At 38.4% G+C, this 20,159-nt stretch overlaps 1 protein-coding gene across 2 annotated transcripts in view; it reads left to right on the top strand.

Moving 5' to 3' along the window:
* Nucleotides 1–577: 577 nt before the first annotated feature.
* The window catches only part of LOC122662286 (ran-binding protein M homolog), a 42,271-nt gene continuing 22,689 nt past the window's right edge, over nucleotides 578–20,159 (top strand). Inside the window, exons 1-6 of one of the 2 annotated variants that reach the window (XM_043857876.1) lie at nucleotides 578–1,154; nucleotides 13,694–13,840; nucleotides 14,359–14,445; nucleotides 16,140–16,185; nucleotides 17,882–17,958; nucleotides 19,477–19,639. In XM_043857876.1, coding sequence (XP_043713811.1) covers nucleotides 808–1,154; nucleotides 13,694–13,840; nucleotides 14,359–14,445; nucleotides 16,140–16,185; nucleotides 17,882–17,958; nucleotides 19,477–19,639 — 867 coding nt within the window. In that variant the 5' untranslated portion in view covers nucleotides 578–807. The remainder of the gene's footprint in view (nucleotides 1,155–13,693; nucleotides 13,841–14,358; nucleotides 14,446–16,139; nucleotides 16,186–17,881; nucleotides 17,959–19,476; nucleotides 19,640–20,159) is intronic. The other variant, XM_043857875.1, reaches the window with a different exon arrangement.

Genomic DNA, 20,159 nt, shown 5'->3' with positions numbered 1-20,159 from the left:
TCGAGATCCGAAGAAACAAATTGAACTATTTTTCAAAGAGCCCAGCATGTCCAGGGAGCATCTAGTTGTTGGATTGTGCCGAATACATCCCTCGGCGTACACCAAGATATGTGCGGCAGACAACCCAATCCTTGGATGTTCCCTGAGTGCCTTGGGTGCTGAGCTCCCTTGGAGAGGATCCGGATCCCGTGGTTGGAGAGGAGCCGGATCCCGGAGACACGCATGGACATGCTAGCTATACAATTCAGTCAACCAAAACCTGTCACATTCTCTCGTGAGTCGTGACACGTTGACGATGCTTGGAAATCGTAAATGCACAAGCCGGTAGCAAGTCACGTGAAACGTGCATCGATTGGTAAAGGGTATTTTCGTTCTATCATTATTCTACGTTTCGGTGGTCGACGAACGCGTTTCGTCATTTTATAGATTCTTCTCCCCTCGCTGTCTTGTCTCTCTCTACTTCTATAGTTCTTTTAGCTTCGGAGCTCGCATCTCTGTTTTCTCCAGTAATCCAACCATTAAACCCGAAAATCGATTCCTTATTGAGAGTCTAATATTGGGGTTACTTCATCCAATCTCTGACGCAGAAACAAACTGAATTTCTCTGTATTCGAAGAGAAACTAGGGTTTCCGCATTGGTGAGCTCTGTCAGAGTGGGAGTGAGTCAAGTCCCGCTGACAAGAAGGGATTTTGAGATCGCGTTTGTTTTCTTTTCCCCTTTTAATAATTCCTTAAGAAATTTCTCTCTGTAAAGGTTATTGTGAAACTGGCGACGAAATCAAGAAGAGAGATTGCTTTTTTATTCAAATGATAATTGATCAGGATAGTGGTGGATTTAGTCCTGACCTCTCAAAATTCAGCTTGCGTCAGGGCACTGGTGATATGGACGTTGAGGAGGTAGAAGAGGTCCCGACCCATCTCAATACCATAAATAGCTCTGGTGGGTTTCTGGTGGTTTCGATGGATAAGCTATCTGTTCAGTATACAAGTGTTAATTTGCATGGACACGATGTGGGAGTTGTACAAGCGAATTGTCCGGCACCAGTGAAGAGGCTTATGTACTATTTCGAGATCTTCGTGAAGAATGCAGGAGCAAAGGGTCAGATTGCTATTGGGTTTACAAACGAACATTTTAAGATGCGAAGACAACCCGGGTAAGAATCCAATTCCGTATTTCACTCTTTTGCTTTGTATACAGTACTCTTGTATGTCTTTTTTCGTCTTTTTTCTTTTTGATATTTTGTAATTGACTGCTAACTTGTAATAGCCAGGAAGCAACTTTGGAATGAGATATAAATACTGGGAAAATAATTTTCCTAGCTTTTTTGCTGGTGAAGTCAGTGGGCATTGTATGCCAAACCAGAGATTGATTCCTCCCTCAATCTATATCGTGTTATGCGATTGCAGTTGCCTATCCATGAAGTCCCACAAAAGAAAAAACTTAAGAAATCACCAAACATCTTATATGTTGCAATAGAGAGATGGTAATTTCTTCATGAACCATATGATTCTATTTCGTTATTAGAGGGTTGTGTTATCTCAGGGTATTTTCTGAATATTTTAAGATGTGAGTTGGAATATTGCTGCCAATTTCAGGGTTCTTATTGTTGATGATCCTCTTATGTCAGAGATGTTCGACATGCTTCTATTTCAACGAAAGAACTAAAATTCAGCTTGGTGAGCTGGAAACTAAGTTTGAGAACGAAATAAAATATTTAAGAATACAATGACTATTAAGGACAGAAGAGAAAATAATGTTAATAGTACTAGAACGAGGCTGAGACAAAAATCTCCTCAACCTAAAACCAAAATCATAGCAAAGGCCAAGAGAAAGATTGGAAACAACAGAACTTGACTTCTCTTGCTAATGTAGTCCTAGGTAGACAAAAGGTCTACTAGGAGCCAATAACCAGGACTTTCTAAAGCTGTTGGCCAAATGGACAGAATTGAGGATTTATAACTAGTGTTAGGGCTTAGGAAACTAGGATTGGATTTTATTTGGTAAAGCTGGGCAGGTTAGAGGAACCTAATGAGCTAAGTTCGGTTAAGTTTGAATGAGTTTTAAAATTTCAGAAAATTTAGGGTTAGTTTTTGGGTTTTCTAGAAGAAGGATGTAGGGGTTTCTAGGGTTTAGAGGTGGATTTAGGGGCAGGGGTTTGGATCGAGTTCTCCTAGGGTAGGAGTGAACACTCGGTCATGATAAGGGTGGATTCTAATGGTTGGAATTGGATAAATAGGATTTTTGGGTTCTAGGGCTTAATGAGAGATGAGGGGAACTATGGTTTCAGAAATTAAATGGGACTGAGGTTAAGGTCGAGTGAGGGGAATGATATGAAGGGACTGTGGTTGAAATATGAAAGGATTTTGATGGTGGAAATTCAAACTTACTTGCAGATGGCAGCAGCTCCAACTTGAGGAAGAACTGATGCAGATTCATCACCCAAATGGGCTTATTTATTAGGAATAAGTCTAGGGTTGGGATATATATATGTTGGGCCTTTGATCCCAAGGGTTTTCTATGTAATAGACCACTTTAATGAGCCTAAACTAGGGGTATATAGGTTGCATACGGGATTAGCCCAATACTTAAGTTATTTTTATGTTTTTTAATTGAACCGGTTCAAATTGGTTGCATCCAATTGGTTCAATTTAAGTGATCATGTGACTTGGTTAACTGGTCATGTGATGTAAGTTGGGCTGGATTAGCATTCTATAAGTCCAGCCATGTTTTGAGTCTATTTCCTTTAGTATTCTAGTTTTCTAGTCAGTTTAAGTTACCTAATAGGTTAGGGATAGGGTTAGGCCATTCCTTTTTAGTGTTTAAGTCTATTTTTGAGTCTTCTATATAAGTTTGTAAGAGAGGCCAGCATTACATACGAATTTGATTAATAGAACTCAGCTTTATGCTTGCTGCCTTTGTTGCTGCTATTGCTCCCTTGTGTGAGTGTTGCCTTGTGGTTCTCAAGGTGCTAGGGTGAGTGGACTCTCACGACTCCTTGTGTCTGTCCAGTACCGGGAGGTTCTTCTTCTTCAATCGAGCTTCTTCAAGCTGCTACTGCTGCCTTTGAAGGAGACCAAACCAGTAAGTAGTTTTAATTTCCTGCATATATCCTTCCCCTCTTCATCCTCTAACCTAATCCACACCCCCCTCCATTCATCAAACCCTAACCTCCATTAAACCTGCAACTCCTACCTTAATTAGGACTCCCTCATAACTACAGATCTGTCCATCAATTTCAAACTAAACTTCCAGCATACAACCCCCACACTTCCCCCTACACTTGATCCAAAATGTAGCTCATAATCCATTCCTCCACTCCATTAAAACCCAAATCCTGCAACTCAATTCTGTCCAGAATTGCAGAATTTTAAAACCTTCCCAAATCCAATTATTCTAATCCCATAATAACCCCCTAGACCTGCATATTAAAGCCATATTAGACCCATTCCCAAATTCCCATCCTAAACCCTAGAATTAACCTAAATCCTAGTGCTGTCCATTCGAACCAGCAACCCTCTTTTGCGATTGGTCCTGTTGTCTGGCTCCTCGTAGGTCTCCTACTTATCTAAGACTACATTAAATTGGTATTAGAGCTATGGCTGAGGGAAGCTCCAACCAAGCCTCGAAAGACCCACCTCCCTTTGTTTTCAAGACCCGAGTTCGTCTATCCAATGGGAACACAACCATATTAGTTGTTGATGAGAGGCGACGTAACAATATTATTTCACAATCTGTGGTGGATATGTTGTCCCAATTAGGAGAGATTTGCATCATGCCTACAGGTAAAGTCTTTGTTTAATTTGAGTGTTCTTCATACCATGATGGTGCTTGATGTAAGCCGGTACCATCTCCAAGGAGCGATATTGCAGTAGGTTGTAATTGGTTGGACGATCGACAAGGTTGGATTGAACCTGAAAACAACTCGTGCGTCCTACCTGATCGACACCGTCTATACCATTTGTTTACTCTAATAAGGTTACAACCAAAGGTGATCACATTGATTGTACAGCCACAGGGACTGCCGAACATGTCAACTCAAATGCAAGTGGCATCGACTGTGTTTGATGTTTCACCAATGACGGATGTACCAATAGAAGATTCTACTAAGGCGGTTTGTGTTGAACAGATTCAAGAACCTATAGCTAAAGAAATTCAAGTAGACCAAGCTACACCAGTAGTTGAGATCATGGTTGGGAAGCTCGGCCATCAAATTGATGTGGAGGTCCAAAACACAATTGTAGAAGATTCTACTGAAGATGTATACATTAAAGAGAACAAAGTAGACAAAGCTGAAACAGTAGAAGATGAAAAGTTGATTGAGAGCATCCCAAAGGAAAACAATGGCCTTCAAGATGCTGTTCTTGAAGAGGTGGAGCTTGTGTCTCATGCATTAGATGAGAAGGTTGCTAACACTAAAGGCTCTATGGACGAAACATTGATAGTTGCTGTTGATTCAAAGAAAGAACACATAGAGTTTGTTATGCCACCATGGTTCTTTGAAGAGAAAGCTCCACGCCTTGGAGATTTTATCCCCAATGTTCCTGCTTCACTGGAATTCTGTTTCTGGATGGTCAAAGCTGCTACTCACAAGTTGTTCCCCCCCTCATCACTGCAAAATTCGAGGACGAATTTTTTCAAGCTGGGGAGAGTTGATGCAGATTCATCACCCAAATGGGCTTATTTTAGTAGGAATAAGTCTAGGGCTGGGATATATATATGTTAGACCTTTGATCCCAAGGGTTTTCTATGTAATAGGCCACTTTAATGAGTCTAAACTAGGGGTATATCGGTTGCATACGGGATTAGCCCAATACTTAAATTATTTTTATGTTTTTTAATTGAACCGGTTCAAATTGGTTGCTTTCAATTGGTTCAATTTAAGTGATCATGTGACTTGGTTAAGTGTTCATGTGACAACTTAAGTGGTCATGTAATGTAAGTTGGGATGGATTAGGACTCTATAAGTCCAGCCATGTTGTGAGTCTATTTCCTTTAGTAATCTAGTTTTCTAGTCAGTTTAAGTTACCTAATAGGTTAGGGATAGGGTTAGGCTATTCTTTTTTGGTGTCTAAGTCTATTTTTGAGTCTTCTATATAAGTTTGTAAGAGAGACCAGCATTACATACGAATTTGATTAATAAAACTCAGCTTTATGCTTGCTGCCTTTGTTGCTGCTATTGCTCCCTTGTGTGAGTGTTGCCTTGTGGTTCTCAAGGTGCTAGGGTGAGTGGACTCTCACGACTCCTTGCGTCTGTCCAGTACCGGGAGGTTCTTCTTCTTCTTCAATCGAGCTTCTTCAAGCTGATGCTGCTGCCTTTGAAGGAGATCAAACCAGTAAGTAGTTTTAATTTCCTGCATATATCCTTCCCCTCTTCATCCTGTAACCTAATCCACACCCCTTCCATCCATCAAACCCTAACCTCCATTAAACCTGCAACTCCTACCTTAATTAGGACTCCCTCATAACTACAGATCTGTCCATCAGTTTCAAACCAAACTTCCAGCATACAACCCCCACACTTCCCCCTACACTCGATCCAAAATCCAGCTCATAACTCCCACTCTATCCCCTCCATTCCTCCGCTCCATTAAAACCCAATTCCTGCAACTCAATTCTGTCCAGAATTGCAGAATTTTAAAACCTTCCCAAATCCAATTATTCTTATCCCATAATAACCCCCTAGACCTGCATATTAAAGCCATATAAGACCCATTCCCAAATCCCCATCCTAAACCCTAGAATTAACCTAAATCCTAGTGCTGTCCATTCGTACCAGCAGCCCCCTTTTGTGATTGATCCTGTTGTCTGGCTCCTAGTAGGTCTCCTACCTATTTAGGACTACATTAAGAACACTTGAAGAAGCTTGTTCAAACCACCCGGGCTTCACACCACAGGATGTCGATTGGATTAAACACCAATCCCACCTTGCCTTGATCACACACAAAGCAATCTCACAAGGAGAAGAGAAGCAGCAGCTTGCTAAGCAATTTTCATATTTTTCATAAAAGTAGAGTTGCTAGAGCTCCACGATTTCATTAGCTTAAGTAGGGCTCAACAGCCCAAAACCTAAATAGCTTAAAAGTAAAAAATACCCCTGGCCTAAACCGAAAATTACATAATTAAAACAAAAGTGACTCAAGTCACTTAAACTGAACCAAAGCTGAACCAAAGGTTGAACTAGTTTGGTTCAACTTAAACATAAAGAAACACTTAGGGATAAATTACTTAGTATGGACTGAATACATCACTTGGGCAGCAGCTTGTTCTTCTTCTTCTTGCGGTTGTAGGGCTGTAGCTCTGCAGCAGCTCTCCCCTGCTTGAAAACATTCATCTCCGCCGAATGGACGAATGCCATGTAACGATACCCGATACCGATACTTAAATCATTGTATTAAAATCTTACTCCTAACATGACTTTAAATAGCCTAAACTTACTACTAATCAAATTAGCTACTTAATTAGCCAATAAAAGATTTAAAACAGCGCCTATTCGAACTAGGATTCCAACTTAACTAATAATGTAAAATCTCGTATTTCTAACTAATACCCACATTATGGGCCCATTTAAGTTGCCTTTTTCAGTTAAAATCTGTTGGACCAAAGGCCCAATGCATGTGCAATTCAATCCAAAGTGTATTTCCACTAAAATCAGCCCACTTCTGTCATTTTTCTGCATCACAGTGCGGGCCAGGTAGAGAAGGGAATAGTTCTAGTCTTCTAGGTATGGATTGGAGGTGGACTAATGGGTTCAGTCAACCCAATCAGCCCCTAGAGGGGACCTATATAGGCTGGTTGGCTATTATAGCTGATTCCTATTCTGATTTGTTGGATACACATTCTGATATAGGACAGCCAGGGGGTGACCCATCTTTGATTAAACAGCATCAAATTTGCATGAACAATTGAATATAGGTAGGGAAAAGGAGAAGAGAATGGAAGAAAATAGACCTGGTGATGTTGTTAAAGGAAAAAGACTGTTCAAGTGGTATTGTTCATGTGATGCTGTTCACATGGTACTTAGTGTGGGCCCCATGAAGCCACTTGCATGGGAAAGATGGGGAAGTAGGTGTCAAGGCGTCGCCTAGGCGACACCTAGGCGTCCAGGCGCTTTGGTAGACTTGGGTGCCTTGGTCGCCTACTCGGTGTCGCCTTGGGTCGCCTAACTGCCATGACAACTATGTGTGGAACTGCCATGATCTTTTGAGTTTCTAATTATTTAGTTGTTATTTCCATGTATTAGCTACTTAGTTAATAGTTAGGCTAAGTCGGAGTTTCTATTTTCATGTACTTTCTATTTCCATGGTTGTAGTTTCTTTTTCTATAAAACTTGGTTGGCAGCGCCATAGGGAGTTCCCTTTCTTGTATTGGTCCTATACAACAACACACAACAAGAACTCAGCCTTATCCCAACTAAATACGATGGGCCACATGGATCCCTGCCCTCCAATCAACTCAATTCGAGGTCATACTTGATACAAGGCCTAAGCTATGCATGTTTTTCCTCACCACTTCTACTCGGGTCATTTTAGGTCTGCCCCTTGCTCTTTTAGTTCCTTCAATCTGAATCAAATAACTCCTCCATACTGGAGCATCCAAAGGCCTCTGTTGAACGTGGCCATGCAACCTCAAACGACTTTCGTGTAGCTTATCATGTATCTGAGCTACTCCCAAATCAGCTCTAATATGACCATTCCTTACTTTATCCTTCCTAGTGTTGCCAAACACCCATCTCAACATTCTCATCTCCGCTACATTGAGTTTATCTGTATGATGCTTCTTAACTCCAATCATTCTACACCATACATCATAGCCATTCTTATGACTGTCCTATAAAATTTTCCTGTAAGTTTTAAAAGAATATGTCGATCATACAACACTTTGGACACACCATAACCTTTAGACACACCTCTCCGCACTCCATTTCATCCATCCTATTTTAATTCTATGGGAAATATTATCCTCTATATCACCTTCTTTATTTATGATTGAGCCCAGATACCAAACATAATCACTTTGCGGCATCTCCGTCTCATCAATTTTCACCCCCTCATTATCCATCCTACTGTAACTAAAGTTACACACAATATACTCTGTCTTCGTTCTGCTCATCTTAAAACCTTTTGATTCAAAGGTTGATCTCCACAACTCCAACTTGACGTTAATCTCTTTTGTCTCATCCAACAAAACAATATCATCAGCAAAAAGCATACACTAAAGAATCTCATCTTGAATATCTTTGGTTAAAGCATCCATGATAAGCGCAAACAAATAAGGGCTTAAAGCTGATCCTTGATGTAATCCGATTGTAATTAAGAATTAACTACCTTGACCCTCCATAGTTCTTATACTAGTCACCACACGATCATACATATCTTTAATTATTTCCCTATATTTACTTGAAACACTTTCGTTCTCTAGTACTTCACAGATTAACTCTCTAGAGACTTTGTCATAAGCTTTTTCTAGGTCAATAAAGACCATATGGAGATCCTTCTTGCAATCTCTTTCTTGCCTCAAGTGGGTTTCAACTATCAATAACCCTGTCCCATAATTTCATAGTATGACTCATTAGTTTTATCACCCTATAGTTACTGCAGCTTTGAATATCACCTTTATTTTTATAAATCGGAACCACAATGCTTCTCCTCCATTCATCTGGCATTTTCCTTGTGCTCATAATATTATCAAATAGCTTGTTTAGCCAAGATAAGCCATAGATTCCTAAGCTTTTCCACACTTCTATTGGGACTTCATTTGGGCCTAGTGCCTTACCTACTTTCATCCTCCTTAAAACTTCTTTTACTTCAGACACCCTAATCTTTCTTACATATTTACGAGATGCGGTGTCTTGGTGGGTAATACTGTCTTCCAGAGGACACTATTACTCGAATTGTCTTCATTTAGTAGAATGTAGAATAATCTTTCCGTCTCTCCTTAATATCCTCATCCCTTATTATTAGTACTTTACCATCTTCAATTTTAATACATCTAACATGGTTGAGTTCTCTACTCTTCCTTTCCCTCATTTAGCTATCTTATAGATATTTTTTCCCATTCCTTTATGTTCTGATTGTTAAAAAGATCTTCATATTTCTTTGCACTGGCTTTTGCCACAATCTTAGCGTCTCCCTCAAAGTCCCACTTCCCTTGTTTTACCACTTTATCGGCAAATGATTTCAAGGTATCTCTTTTTAAGCTCCAACACCTTATCCTAGAGCAAGTAAACTCACCTTTCTTACAATTCTGTGTAATGAGGCACATATCCATGACCACTAATCTATGTTGTGTGGTTAGGCTCTCTCCTGGTGTAACCTTGCAGTCCTTACATAACAATCTATCGGACCTTCTTGTTAGGGAGAAATCTATTTGGCTACTATGATGCCCACTTCTAAAAGTAACTAAATGCTCCTATCTCTTTTCAAAGTGAGTGTTTACAATATATAAATCATAAGCAACAACAAAATCTAAAACTGAGATCCCATCCTCATTCCTCCCTTCAAAACCATATCCTCCATGTACACATTAATAGCTTCTATGATCTCTCCCAACATGTCTAGAACTGCCTATAATAATCTTTTCTCCTTGACTAAATCCTTGCACTAATCGATCCATTTGTTCCCAAAATTGTAACTTACTATTTTCATTCAATCCTACTTGGGGTGTGTAAGTGCTAATTATATTGACAACCTATTTTTTCCAATAATATCTTGTCACTTGAATACAGACGAGGTTCAAAAATTCGTCTCGAGGAGGTGTCTTGATCAGGTTGAGACCACCGAGATCTCGGTGAGTTTATGTTTTTTTTTGGTCTCGGTAATGTTGTTTTGGTGGGCAAATGGCCATAGTTGACTCCGAAACTTTAAGGGAAGCTTGTTTTAGGCTTAATAAACATGTTTTAATCTTCAAATTGTAAAAAAAAAAAAAACCCACCCAATTTGGTGTTCTGGATTCACATCCTTGGTTGGCAGTAAACGTCAAACCCTTAATGTAAAATTGCCTGTTCTACACATTGTTTGAGTACTATGACACATAATTGACAAGTAAAACAAGTGAATTATGCAATAATGGATGAAAACACATAATACTGAAAATTATTTAAGAAATAGTTAAAGACTTAAAGTTTCTACTACAAACCCTCCACAGTGAAGTGTTCACAATGCATATTACATCGACACCCAACAGTGAACAATACATTAGTCATAGATACCCTACTTCACTAGTCTTCTATGTCCCAAACTCCCTAAAATTTCGACAACGTGAGGTCGTAGATCAGCCTCCGGTGTGTAACATATAAAAAACTTTTTCCCATACAACAAGTATTTGTCATATTTTTTTCAAAAAATAGTTTTTGGGAATAGTAACCTTACCTGAAATAATTGTATGTAGCCAAATCTTCCATAGTAAGCAGAAATCAATCTCTTTGTAGTGCTGTGGCAAAAAAACCAAGATCCAAGACTTTCCTCCCTTCTCTAGGTCCAAAACCACAAAACTGTCGAGTTTTCTTCGAAATGGGTCGAGTTGCTGCCTATTTAGTAGGTGGTTTGTGCCATTTCGGCGAGATTTCAGTCGAGTTTCTCAAAACAATGCAGATTTGAGATCTTGTCATTCTCGAGTTTTAGAACTATGAATACCGGTTATGTTAATCTGATGTAGTCCTTGGTAGGAGTAATCCCACTAGGAGCCAGGGTAATAGGATCACTTAACAAGGCTGCTGGTTTGGGACAGCTTAAGCTAAATAGGACAAAAATTAGGGTTAGGGTTAACTAATGGTAATAGGGTTTATAGGGTTTTAATATGCTGGTTTTAAAGGTCCTAATGTACTAGGTTTGGTTAGGTTTGAACAAGAAATTAAAATTCCAGAAATTCTAGGTTAGGGTTTTGGGTTTTAGGTTTTAGATTCTAGGCTGGAACTAGGGTTTTAAGATGGAAGTTTGGGATCAGGTTCTGGTCGAGTTTTTCAATGAGGGGAAGAACATTCGATCAGTCTGTCCAGCCGTTGATGGGCAGAAGTGACTGATCTGGGAATCCTAGGGTTTTGGGGTTTTAGAGGGATGAGGGGATTAGGGTTTAGAGTTGTAAGTTGGGGCTGAGATGGCAGTCGAGTGGAGGGTCTGCTGTGATGGATCCGTGGTTAGATTTTGGAGGAGAACTGATGGAGGATAATGGCTGGACAGACTTATGGTAGCTAGGGTTTATGGGAATCGATTGGGAGGGTGTAGGTCTAGGTTAGAAGGTGAGAAACAGCAAGGTAGTTGCAGGAAATTTAAATAACTTACTTGTTTTGCAGTGGATCTGAAAACAGCAAGTAGAAACAGCTTGTAGAAGAAAAAGCACCTCCCGATCTACAAGAAGCAAGGAGTGTCCGGAGTCCACCAGCCCTCACCTTGATATTACTCACAAGGCAGTTCTCTGAGAAGAGCAGCAGCAGCAGCAGCAAAAGCTAACAGCAGGAAACGAAAATTTTAAAACATAAACTTGGTGGGGGAGCCTCTCCCACGATTCTTATTAAATAAGAGGCCAAAAGGCCTAATTCCTAGGACTAATACAACTCTAATCTCCATCCAAAACTGTGGAGGAGTACAATTAAGTGATTTAAAACAATTAAAAAAACTTAAAAAGACTCAATTGACCCTAATGACTTAAAAACAACTTAAACTACTTAAAATAAAAGAAGATTCCCTAGTAACCAATAGGATATAAGACCCTCTTAGCCAATAGGATCACTTCACTTAAAACAAAAGAAGATTCCCTAGTAGCCAATAGGATATAAGAACCTCTTAGCCAATAGGATCACTTCACTTAAATTAGACCAATTGAACCAATTGGATGCAACCAATTTAACTCGGTTCAATTAAAAACACAAAATAAAGACTAAGTATGGAAATAAACTAAACTAAACTAAGGCTCCTACTAAAACCCTAGGTTTAGGGTGGCTTCTTCAATTCGAGGAGGCTAGGATCTGCATCATAATCCTTCTTCTCCTCATAACAAATTCTAGATTCTTAAGCATTAAAGATCCAATATTCCAAGATGCTAACCTTATCCTATGCTTTTGGACTAGCTTCTTTACCCATACACGTCGATGTTACGAGAACCCTTGCCTACTTGTCATTGCATCTGGGCGTCGACGCGGCCTGTCACTTACAGGGCATGTCCTCGCTAACACTTGCTTAATTTTCACTACAGCTGGGTCATAGTGTAGAGCGTTGCTTATGCTGGTGGGCAACAACCATAGCTTAACATTGATAATATAAGGTTCTAGAATCCATGTTAAAAGGGTTTGGCTAGGGTTTATTTTTTGGTGCCGGCTGCTGACCTGATGCACCAACCCTCCTCCTTTATCCGGGCTTGGGACCGGCAGCAAACGCTGGTGGAGTTTCTTGTATTGTCCCTATGCTTATTATAAATGAAGTGTATGGGCTACAAGTGCACACGATATTGATTGAATCTTCTTCTTGCTCTTTGAGAGTGGTGAACTGTGGTGATTCAGTTGCATCCTAGGTGGTGAAGCCTTGGAGGGAGGATGGCAATGCCCAACTGCAGTCCATAGGTGGTGATACCTATTGGTCGTATCCTTTTCTTCTTTTCTCCATTGTCTTTTGATTTTCTTCTGTCATACACTGTTTCAGCAAGCACTCCAGCCACCAAATTCCTACCGTGTGCATCCCTAGGTGACTTCTAACCTCATTCTTTGTTCTTACTTAATTTCTAACACTGTCATTAAGTTCTCTCATATTCTGTTAGTCTGGTTCCTGCACTGTTTATGTCTGTTACCTATTGTTGAACAGCAACATAGCTTAAACTTCAGCTGATAGATTCTAAGAATCTAGCCATCAGTTTGGACTGATATTGAACTATGTTACTCTCTTCCATTCCTACTCCATTCAACATTAATCTTGTGTCCATTGGATGGCTGGTTTATGAGTTATGTTAGTTTTCTCGACTTACTATTTTGCTGTTTTTTTTTGGCTTCCTATTTGTTAGTTTCTCACCATCCAATCGTTAATTTCCCTTGATCTTTTTACCACTTAAGCACCCCCATAGGCTCTCTTTGATATCTTATTTTCACCTTCATCAGGTTCATCATTTTAGAGTTTTATTTAGTCAAAGTTTCTGCTGTGTTTTGGATTACACCAATTCTGGTTTCTGTAGGTTTGTTACCATTGATTTACTTCAGGCTAGCATACCTCATCACCTGGCAATCACATTAAGGATTCCTAGGTCATAACACATACAATTTGAAAGTTAATAAGAGGATATATTAAAAGTATATAAACATATGCTATTTATTAATCAAAAGAAAGAAAAATTCATATAATGTTAGTCAACATGTTACTGGGGTTTCTGTTTATCTCAGTGGACTTTAGTTGGGCCTGAATTAGTAAAATTTAATGCTATTTGTCTTCACGTTTTATGTCAGGTAACCGAAACAATAGGATTTATAACTAACAAAAAATTGTGGGATTTATAACTAACAAAATTCATGTGTGGGGATGGAACTACAGTTGAATATGCTACCGTTGAATCGTCGAGTTTTTCATGGATGAAATTAGTTTAATTTTGTCAGTATTGTTTCATCATTTGTCTTTGCCTTCAGTTATTTACAGATTTGGAAAAACCCACAGTTCATTATTTGATTTTAGAACCTTCGTTGTGGTTCTACTACTTGGTTAAGTTTCTTTTCTTTTTCAGTTGGGAAGCAAACAGCTATGGGTACCATGGGGATGATGGACTGCTTTATCGAGGGCAAGGAAAGGGAGAGACCTTTGGCCCAACTTTTACATCTGGTGATACAGTTGGTGGTGGAATAAACTACGCTTCACAAGAGTTCTTTTTCACGTAAGTCAGTTTCCCATTTTTACAAGCTGTTGATGAGTTTAGTAGCTACTTAACCTTAAGTGTCAGTTGGTATAGTCTTTGTTTCTGGAGATATGGTTGTGGTGTTGGCCATTCTTTGCAGCATTTCTTTTTTCCTTTGCGGCTATTGCCTTATTTACAAGCGAATCTAGAGACTTTGCGGCTATTGCCTTAGTTGGTATAGTCTTTGTTTCTGGAAATATGGTTGTGGTGTTGGTCATTCTTTGCAGCATTTCTTTTTTCCTTTGCAGCTATTGCCTTTTTTACAAGCACATCTAGAGATTTTAATTTCTGCTTTATTGTTAAATTGGCAGTTTAGTCTTTATATATAGTCATCATTTACCTAGGAATTTTGTCTAATTAGGTTGCAAAATCAACGTCGTTTATTCAGTAGCTCTAGTTAGTCCTCCAAATTCTACATTTATGAGGTTTATCTCCTATTGCTTCAGAATGATTCTTGTAGATTCAAATGCTGCTTCTGACCTTCTGTTGATGTGCAGTAAGAATGGAAAACTAGTTGGAACAGTGTACAAGGACGTTAAGGGTCCGTTGTTTCCTACAATTGCTGTCCACAGCCAAAATGAAGAGTATGCCCTGCTCCTTTTGTTTTATGATTTTTCATCTGTCAACCTTTTCTGTATAGTTTTATCCTCTATTTCTTTCTGTATAATTTTGTCCTCTCTTTCTTACGTTTTGTGATGTGTATTAGAGTCACAGTTATTTAAAGAGTTGCATACAGTATTTGTTACCAATGATAATTTTTTTGTACACTATAGGATTCGCTCTCTGGAATTGTGTTTGTGTGTTTTATTTTTGCAAGTTTGCTTAAACATTAAACTGTTGAGTTTTAAAGTACCTCTATCTGTCCTCCTGCTGATACCTTAGTTTGTTTGTTTTTTTTTTTTTGCACTTATTCCAAGCTGCGAGAAACTCAAAAACGTCATTGTAAAGTCAGAGCGGTAGTTAAATTTTTATTTGTTATAATCCAAGACTTTTTGTTCTTCCTCTACACATTCTAGAACACATGATAGTTCACAAACTACTAAAATTTCGAGAACAATTATCATATTGATGCAGGCATAATAGTGGCCTTCAATCCCATGCATGCATCAATGACTTACAAAGTGAGGCCTTTCTATGTGGGTCACCTAATTGTGCCACATGGAAGGGTGATGCAACAACAATGACCTTGATAAATAGGGCATGATCTAGATTGTCCATGTGTCAAATTTCAGGGCCAAATTCAATCATATACCCCGCCATATTGGTTTTTCGTGTATTTTCAGCTCTGTTTATTTTCAACCATTTTTCAGAAGATTCCTTTTGAGGATGGACCTTGGTGCAACGGTAAAGGTTGCTTTATTGTGACCAACTGGTCACAGGTTTGAGTTTGGAAACAGCCTCTTTGCAAAAGCAGGGGTAAGGCTGCGTACATTATGACCCTCCCCAGACCCCGCAGTGGCGGGAGTCTTGTGCACTGGGTATGCCTTTTTCAGAAGATTCTTTTCCTAGTGGATTTTTAAAGCTTTATATTGCTATGCGGGAACTCATTTTAGGATGAACTTTACATGTGGGCAGGGGACCTTGGGCCCTACATCGCTTAAGATTTGAGCCCCACCTGATATGCGATATGGCAGATAATAGGGCCATATAGAAAGGCATTCATAGGTGGCTGTGCAGATACAAAAAATTACTGTAGCTTAGATGGGGATCTTGACTGCTGACATGGATGAATGCCATGACAGGGAAGAAAAGAATCATATATGGTTGCATTGAGGGGGACTTGGCAGTAGTAATGCCAATATATGATGAGGAAATGTCGATTGAGATGGTTTGGAAATATGCAATAGAGACCAATGAATGCACCAATTAGGAATAATATGGTATAATTTGGAATTTGGAGGTGTTAAAAGATTAAGAGAAGGGAAAAATGACTTGGTTTGAAGCATTGGTAAAAGATATGCCCTTTTTTTGAGTTAACAGAAGATCTAGCCTAAAAATTGAGTGGATTGACAATAGGATTTGTGTTGGCAACCCAAGTGGTTGGGTAAGGCTTTGTTAGTTGAGTTTTCTTTTGGTTTTGGAAAATAAGTTCCTTTATCCATCTTTGCCTAGAAAAAATCATTAGCACTGCTTTAATGTTGATGTGCTTCTTGAACTTCTTAATTTTCTGATATCACATATTCACATTGCATATTGAATTTTGAAACTTTCTATGCAATTTTTTGTTTTACCAAAGAGTTTGAGATTCTAATATTTTCAGATATATTTAATTCTTCAGGGTGAATGTCAACTTTGGGCAGCAACCATTTGTTTTTGATATTGAGGTAAGCTATTACTCGTGAATTCTTCCTTGGCAGTGCCATCTTGTTGTGCTATCTTTATGTTATGATAAGGTATTTCGGTTTCCAGGATTTCGACGCTGGTCGAAACTGAAATATACCACCAAAATGGTTGAAATATACCACCGAAAGGGCCTAACTGTCACTAAAATATGGTCCATTTCGGTGAAAAAAACTGAAACATTGAAGACCCCTCAATTTGCATGCCATTTCGTTTTGACAACTCTCGAAATTTCGAACTGTGTATTATGATATGGTGTTGTGTATGTTTCATTATCAGGTGAGCATGTGGTTATAGATTATCAGTTGTTCATAATGTATAGAGCATTCAATATCTATGTTTGATAATGCATACTGGTAGAAGGTTCAGTTTCGTATTTGCACCAGTTTCTGCAAGGGTCTTTGCAGGTGCCTATGCCATTGCATGTCCGATAGAAGGGATTTCAAAAGAATATTGAGAGATGTCTTTTTCTATTTATTTTGTTTCCTTTCTTTCTTTTGGTGATTTAATACTTATTTTTTTAAATACTTCTGTAAAAAATACACACGCTGATTTTGCATACACAGACACAGACACACACACACACACACACATATATATATATATATATATATATATCATACTCATTTTTTTTTTATAGTGGTTTAGGTTCTTAATACTTGCTACTTTGTAATTGTTTGATCCTTCTTTGTTAATTCAACTATTAGCTCTATTTGAATGAGATAACTGTTGAATGCTCATGGGGAATTGATTTATCAGCTTGATCCTGTATAAAAATACCTGGAACCTTTTTTACGTATGATAAATTTTCAGTAAGAAAGATATTTCTTAAACAAAATCTATATGAACTAGGTTCAATTTCAGCAAGCCAAAGCCCTAGTGCTAGAAGGCAACATATGAACTATGAAGAACAAAGGCCAAAATCATATCCCAACAGTAAAGTAAGGCCTGAAAGCAACCCACTAGAGATCATAGTAGAAGGCTAGAAGCACAGGTTGTGGCTGGGGCATTGGATCTAGCCAAAGAAGGCACTGCCATGGTCATTGTTTAGACAGATGCTTTTCTACTGGTGGATCTTCTCAACTCTTGTTACCAATAAGATTGGCCTTGGAGACGGATTGCTTTTTGGTTAGATGTTATAGTTCTTTGATGTAATTTTGAAAGGATGAAAATTGTATACTTCCCTAGATGCATAACATGCTACCATATTTTGGGGACATGGGTGATGCAAGACATGTCGTATGAGGGAATGGGAGGATGAATTCTTTACCTAGCCATGGAATATCGTCTTGAAGTTGCAACGTTGCCTTTAACATTCTGAATCATGTTCTTTCCCTGTGCTTGAATGTATAGCATATTAAGCGTGCACTGTATGGTGCTCCCAATGAGTTAAGGCATAGTATAATATGCTGACTCGTGTTAGATTATACGTTTTCGGGAGGAAAAGGAAGTGCGAGCAACACTTGTGTGTATGATGGAGTACATTTTTGTTTTCCTGGTTATGCATTTTCTTTTTGTTGGTGATGTGTTGCATGTAGCAAACCACTCAGCAAAAACCACTTGTTATAGTTCATTTCTATTGCTAATGTCTATCTTTTCATCGCTGCGTATCAATTTTAAAAAATGTTCCATCTTGTGTAGATTTTGAATTGTTGTCTCTACTCTGTTTTTCTTGCTTAGGCTTTTACACTGGAGGAAAGAATGAAGCAGCAGATGATGATTGAGAAAATATCACTGCCTCTTAACATTAGTCATCGGTATGTTCAACATTGGTTTGGGCTTGTTTTGCATTGGACTTTCCATTTGTGGGTAAAGGTTGAAAGTTTTAATCCTATTTTCTGCTTCTTCATATATTTAATGTTTTGTACATATACTTTTGCTTGCATGTTATAGCTTGCATTATGATCAGTGTGTGTGTGTGTGTGTTAAGAATGATTCACAGATAGAACTGGTACCAAACTCAAGTCTGTCTTCTTATGATAACATTTTACTTGTGTTATGAGACAATTCTTGGATCAGCAAATGGAACTTCAAATTGAGGGTTTTTCCTTTCGGAAGTTTGACATGTTAGATTGTTGGAAGATCTAGTCTCGTTTGCATGTTTAAATGGTGGGACAGGTGTGGGAGCAGGGTTTAAGCAGTTATAGAAGCATGAAGAATGCCCTGATTGAATTAAAAAACAAAAGAAGTTTTATCCATTACAAAATAGCAAAAATTTAGAATGTCAAATTATCAACTCATAATAATTTATAATAGGAAATGTCAATTTTTTGTTTTTTAAATTTTAATTCTACCATAGAAATAAAAAAAGTTTGTAATAGGTGCTAGCTGTTTGTGGGTGGTGATTCCAAAACTGCATCACGTGACACAGAGGTTCAAAAGGGCTTGTAACCGCAAATATGCTTAGTTAATTAATGCAAGTGCTAGTTTAGTGCATTCATTTAGTTAAAGAGCAATCCTTAAGGAATGTGCATATGCATCTCAGATTGAACCTTGGGCTTAAGTCATTATTAGATGAGAGACATCTTGAGAATAAAGTTTGGAGGTTCCTTACATATATTATCAGATTTTGTGCTCTGTATGGGAGTTAACAATGGCAATGGAGTTCTAAGGCTTCATAGATCTAGCAGTGGGACTGATTAGACGAACTTATTTTTTTGGATGGATTAGATGAACTTTAACTTGAGATATCTGATGTATTTCTGTTTACATGTTTTATTTTGTTTGGTTGGTGAACAGCTATGTTAACCTTCTTTGATTGTTTAGATCTTTTCCTTATAAATGCTTATGTTGCTGATGAAACTTTGGGGTGGGGTTGGGGAGGTTTTTGTTCTTTGGCTGTTGAAAGGATTTTTCTTGAGGTTCGCCTCAAGGCAAGCGACTACTCATAAGCTTAACAGACCTGATACTTGTGCTGGTATGGGACAAGCTAGAGTATGTTTATAAGTTAGTTAAGCGAACTTATTAATCTTAAATTTTGATACCATAGGCTTTCGATGGATGGGCAATTGAGGCATTTTCGGATTGTCTATCGGTTTTTATCAGCATAAACTTTGATGAGTTTTATAACTTAATATGTCTAAGTTTTCTCTAGTGGATCTTGTTGGTTGTTGATTTTACTGTTGATAAATTTGAGTTCTTCTTTATATTGTTCAACATCTTAAATTTAACTTGCTATTCTTTTTTACCATTATTTTGATAGTGTCCATTCATTCCCTTTTGCCTCATGTTTTCTTCTGTTCTCTAACTCTCTTTTTTTTTTTGGTGGGAACCAGAATTGTTCGCTCCTACTTACGACACTATGGATATCAAGATACATTAAATTCATTTGACTTGGCAAGTAGAAGTACACTCCCTCCTATTCCTGTAGCTCAAGAAAACGGCATTAATGAGCAAGCTGATACATATGCACTAAGCCACAGAAAGATTCTTCGTCAGGTAAGAAGATCAGGTGTCATGGACTGTGAGTTGGTTAAGAGTAGCAAGATTTAGTTGCATTATTTGGAATGCACTTTACTTATTCTTGGTTGAAGAGAAGCAATTGCTTTTTCATGAAGTCTCAAATTGAGTATGTTTCTCATGTCCAATTGTGTGGTAAGTAAAGAAGAAATTTCAAGGGTTTACTAGGTAAGTAAAGAAGAGAGGATGTAACAGGAATTAGTATTTATTGTTCAAGGACAGACTTGGAAGCAAAAGGTTAGGGGTAATAATGAAGGGAAGGAGGGGTATTTTGGAAAGTGGGAGATAAACAAATCGTGAGGAAGATACCAAATTTGTCTTCAACCTTTGAACTTGAAACCAGGAGGTGGAAGTCCAGCGATTGTGGGAGTAATAGCTCACCCTAGGATCCTTCGATGGGCCTGAAATTTAAGTTGGGGAATCAATTCACGTAACCCCATTGATTTCAACCAGGTTCGATTCAAATTGTCAACTGTTGATCTCTGAAATCATGGATGGC

Source organism: Telopea speciosissima, chromosome 5, assembly GCF_018873765.1.
Source record: "Telopea speciosissima isolate NSW1024214 ecotype Mountain lineage chromosome 5, Tspe_v1, whole genome shotgun sequence".
Lineage (NCBI taxonomy): Eukaryota > Viridiplantae > Streptophyta > Magnoliopsida > Proteales > Proteaceae > Telopea > Telopea speciosissima.
The sequence above is the reverse complement of the archived record's forward strand: the minus strand, read 5'-3'. Positions and strand labels throughout refer to the sequence as shown.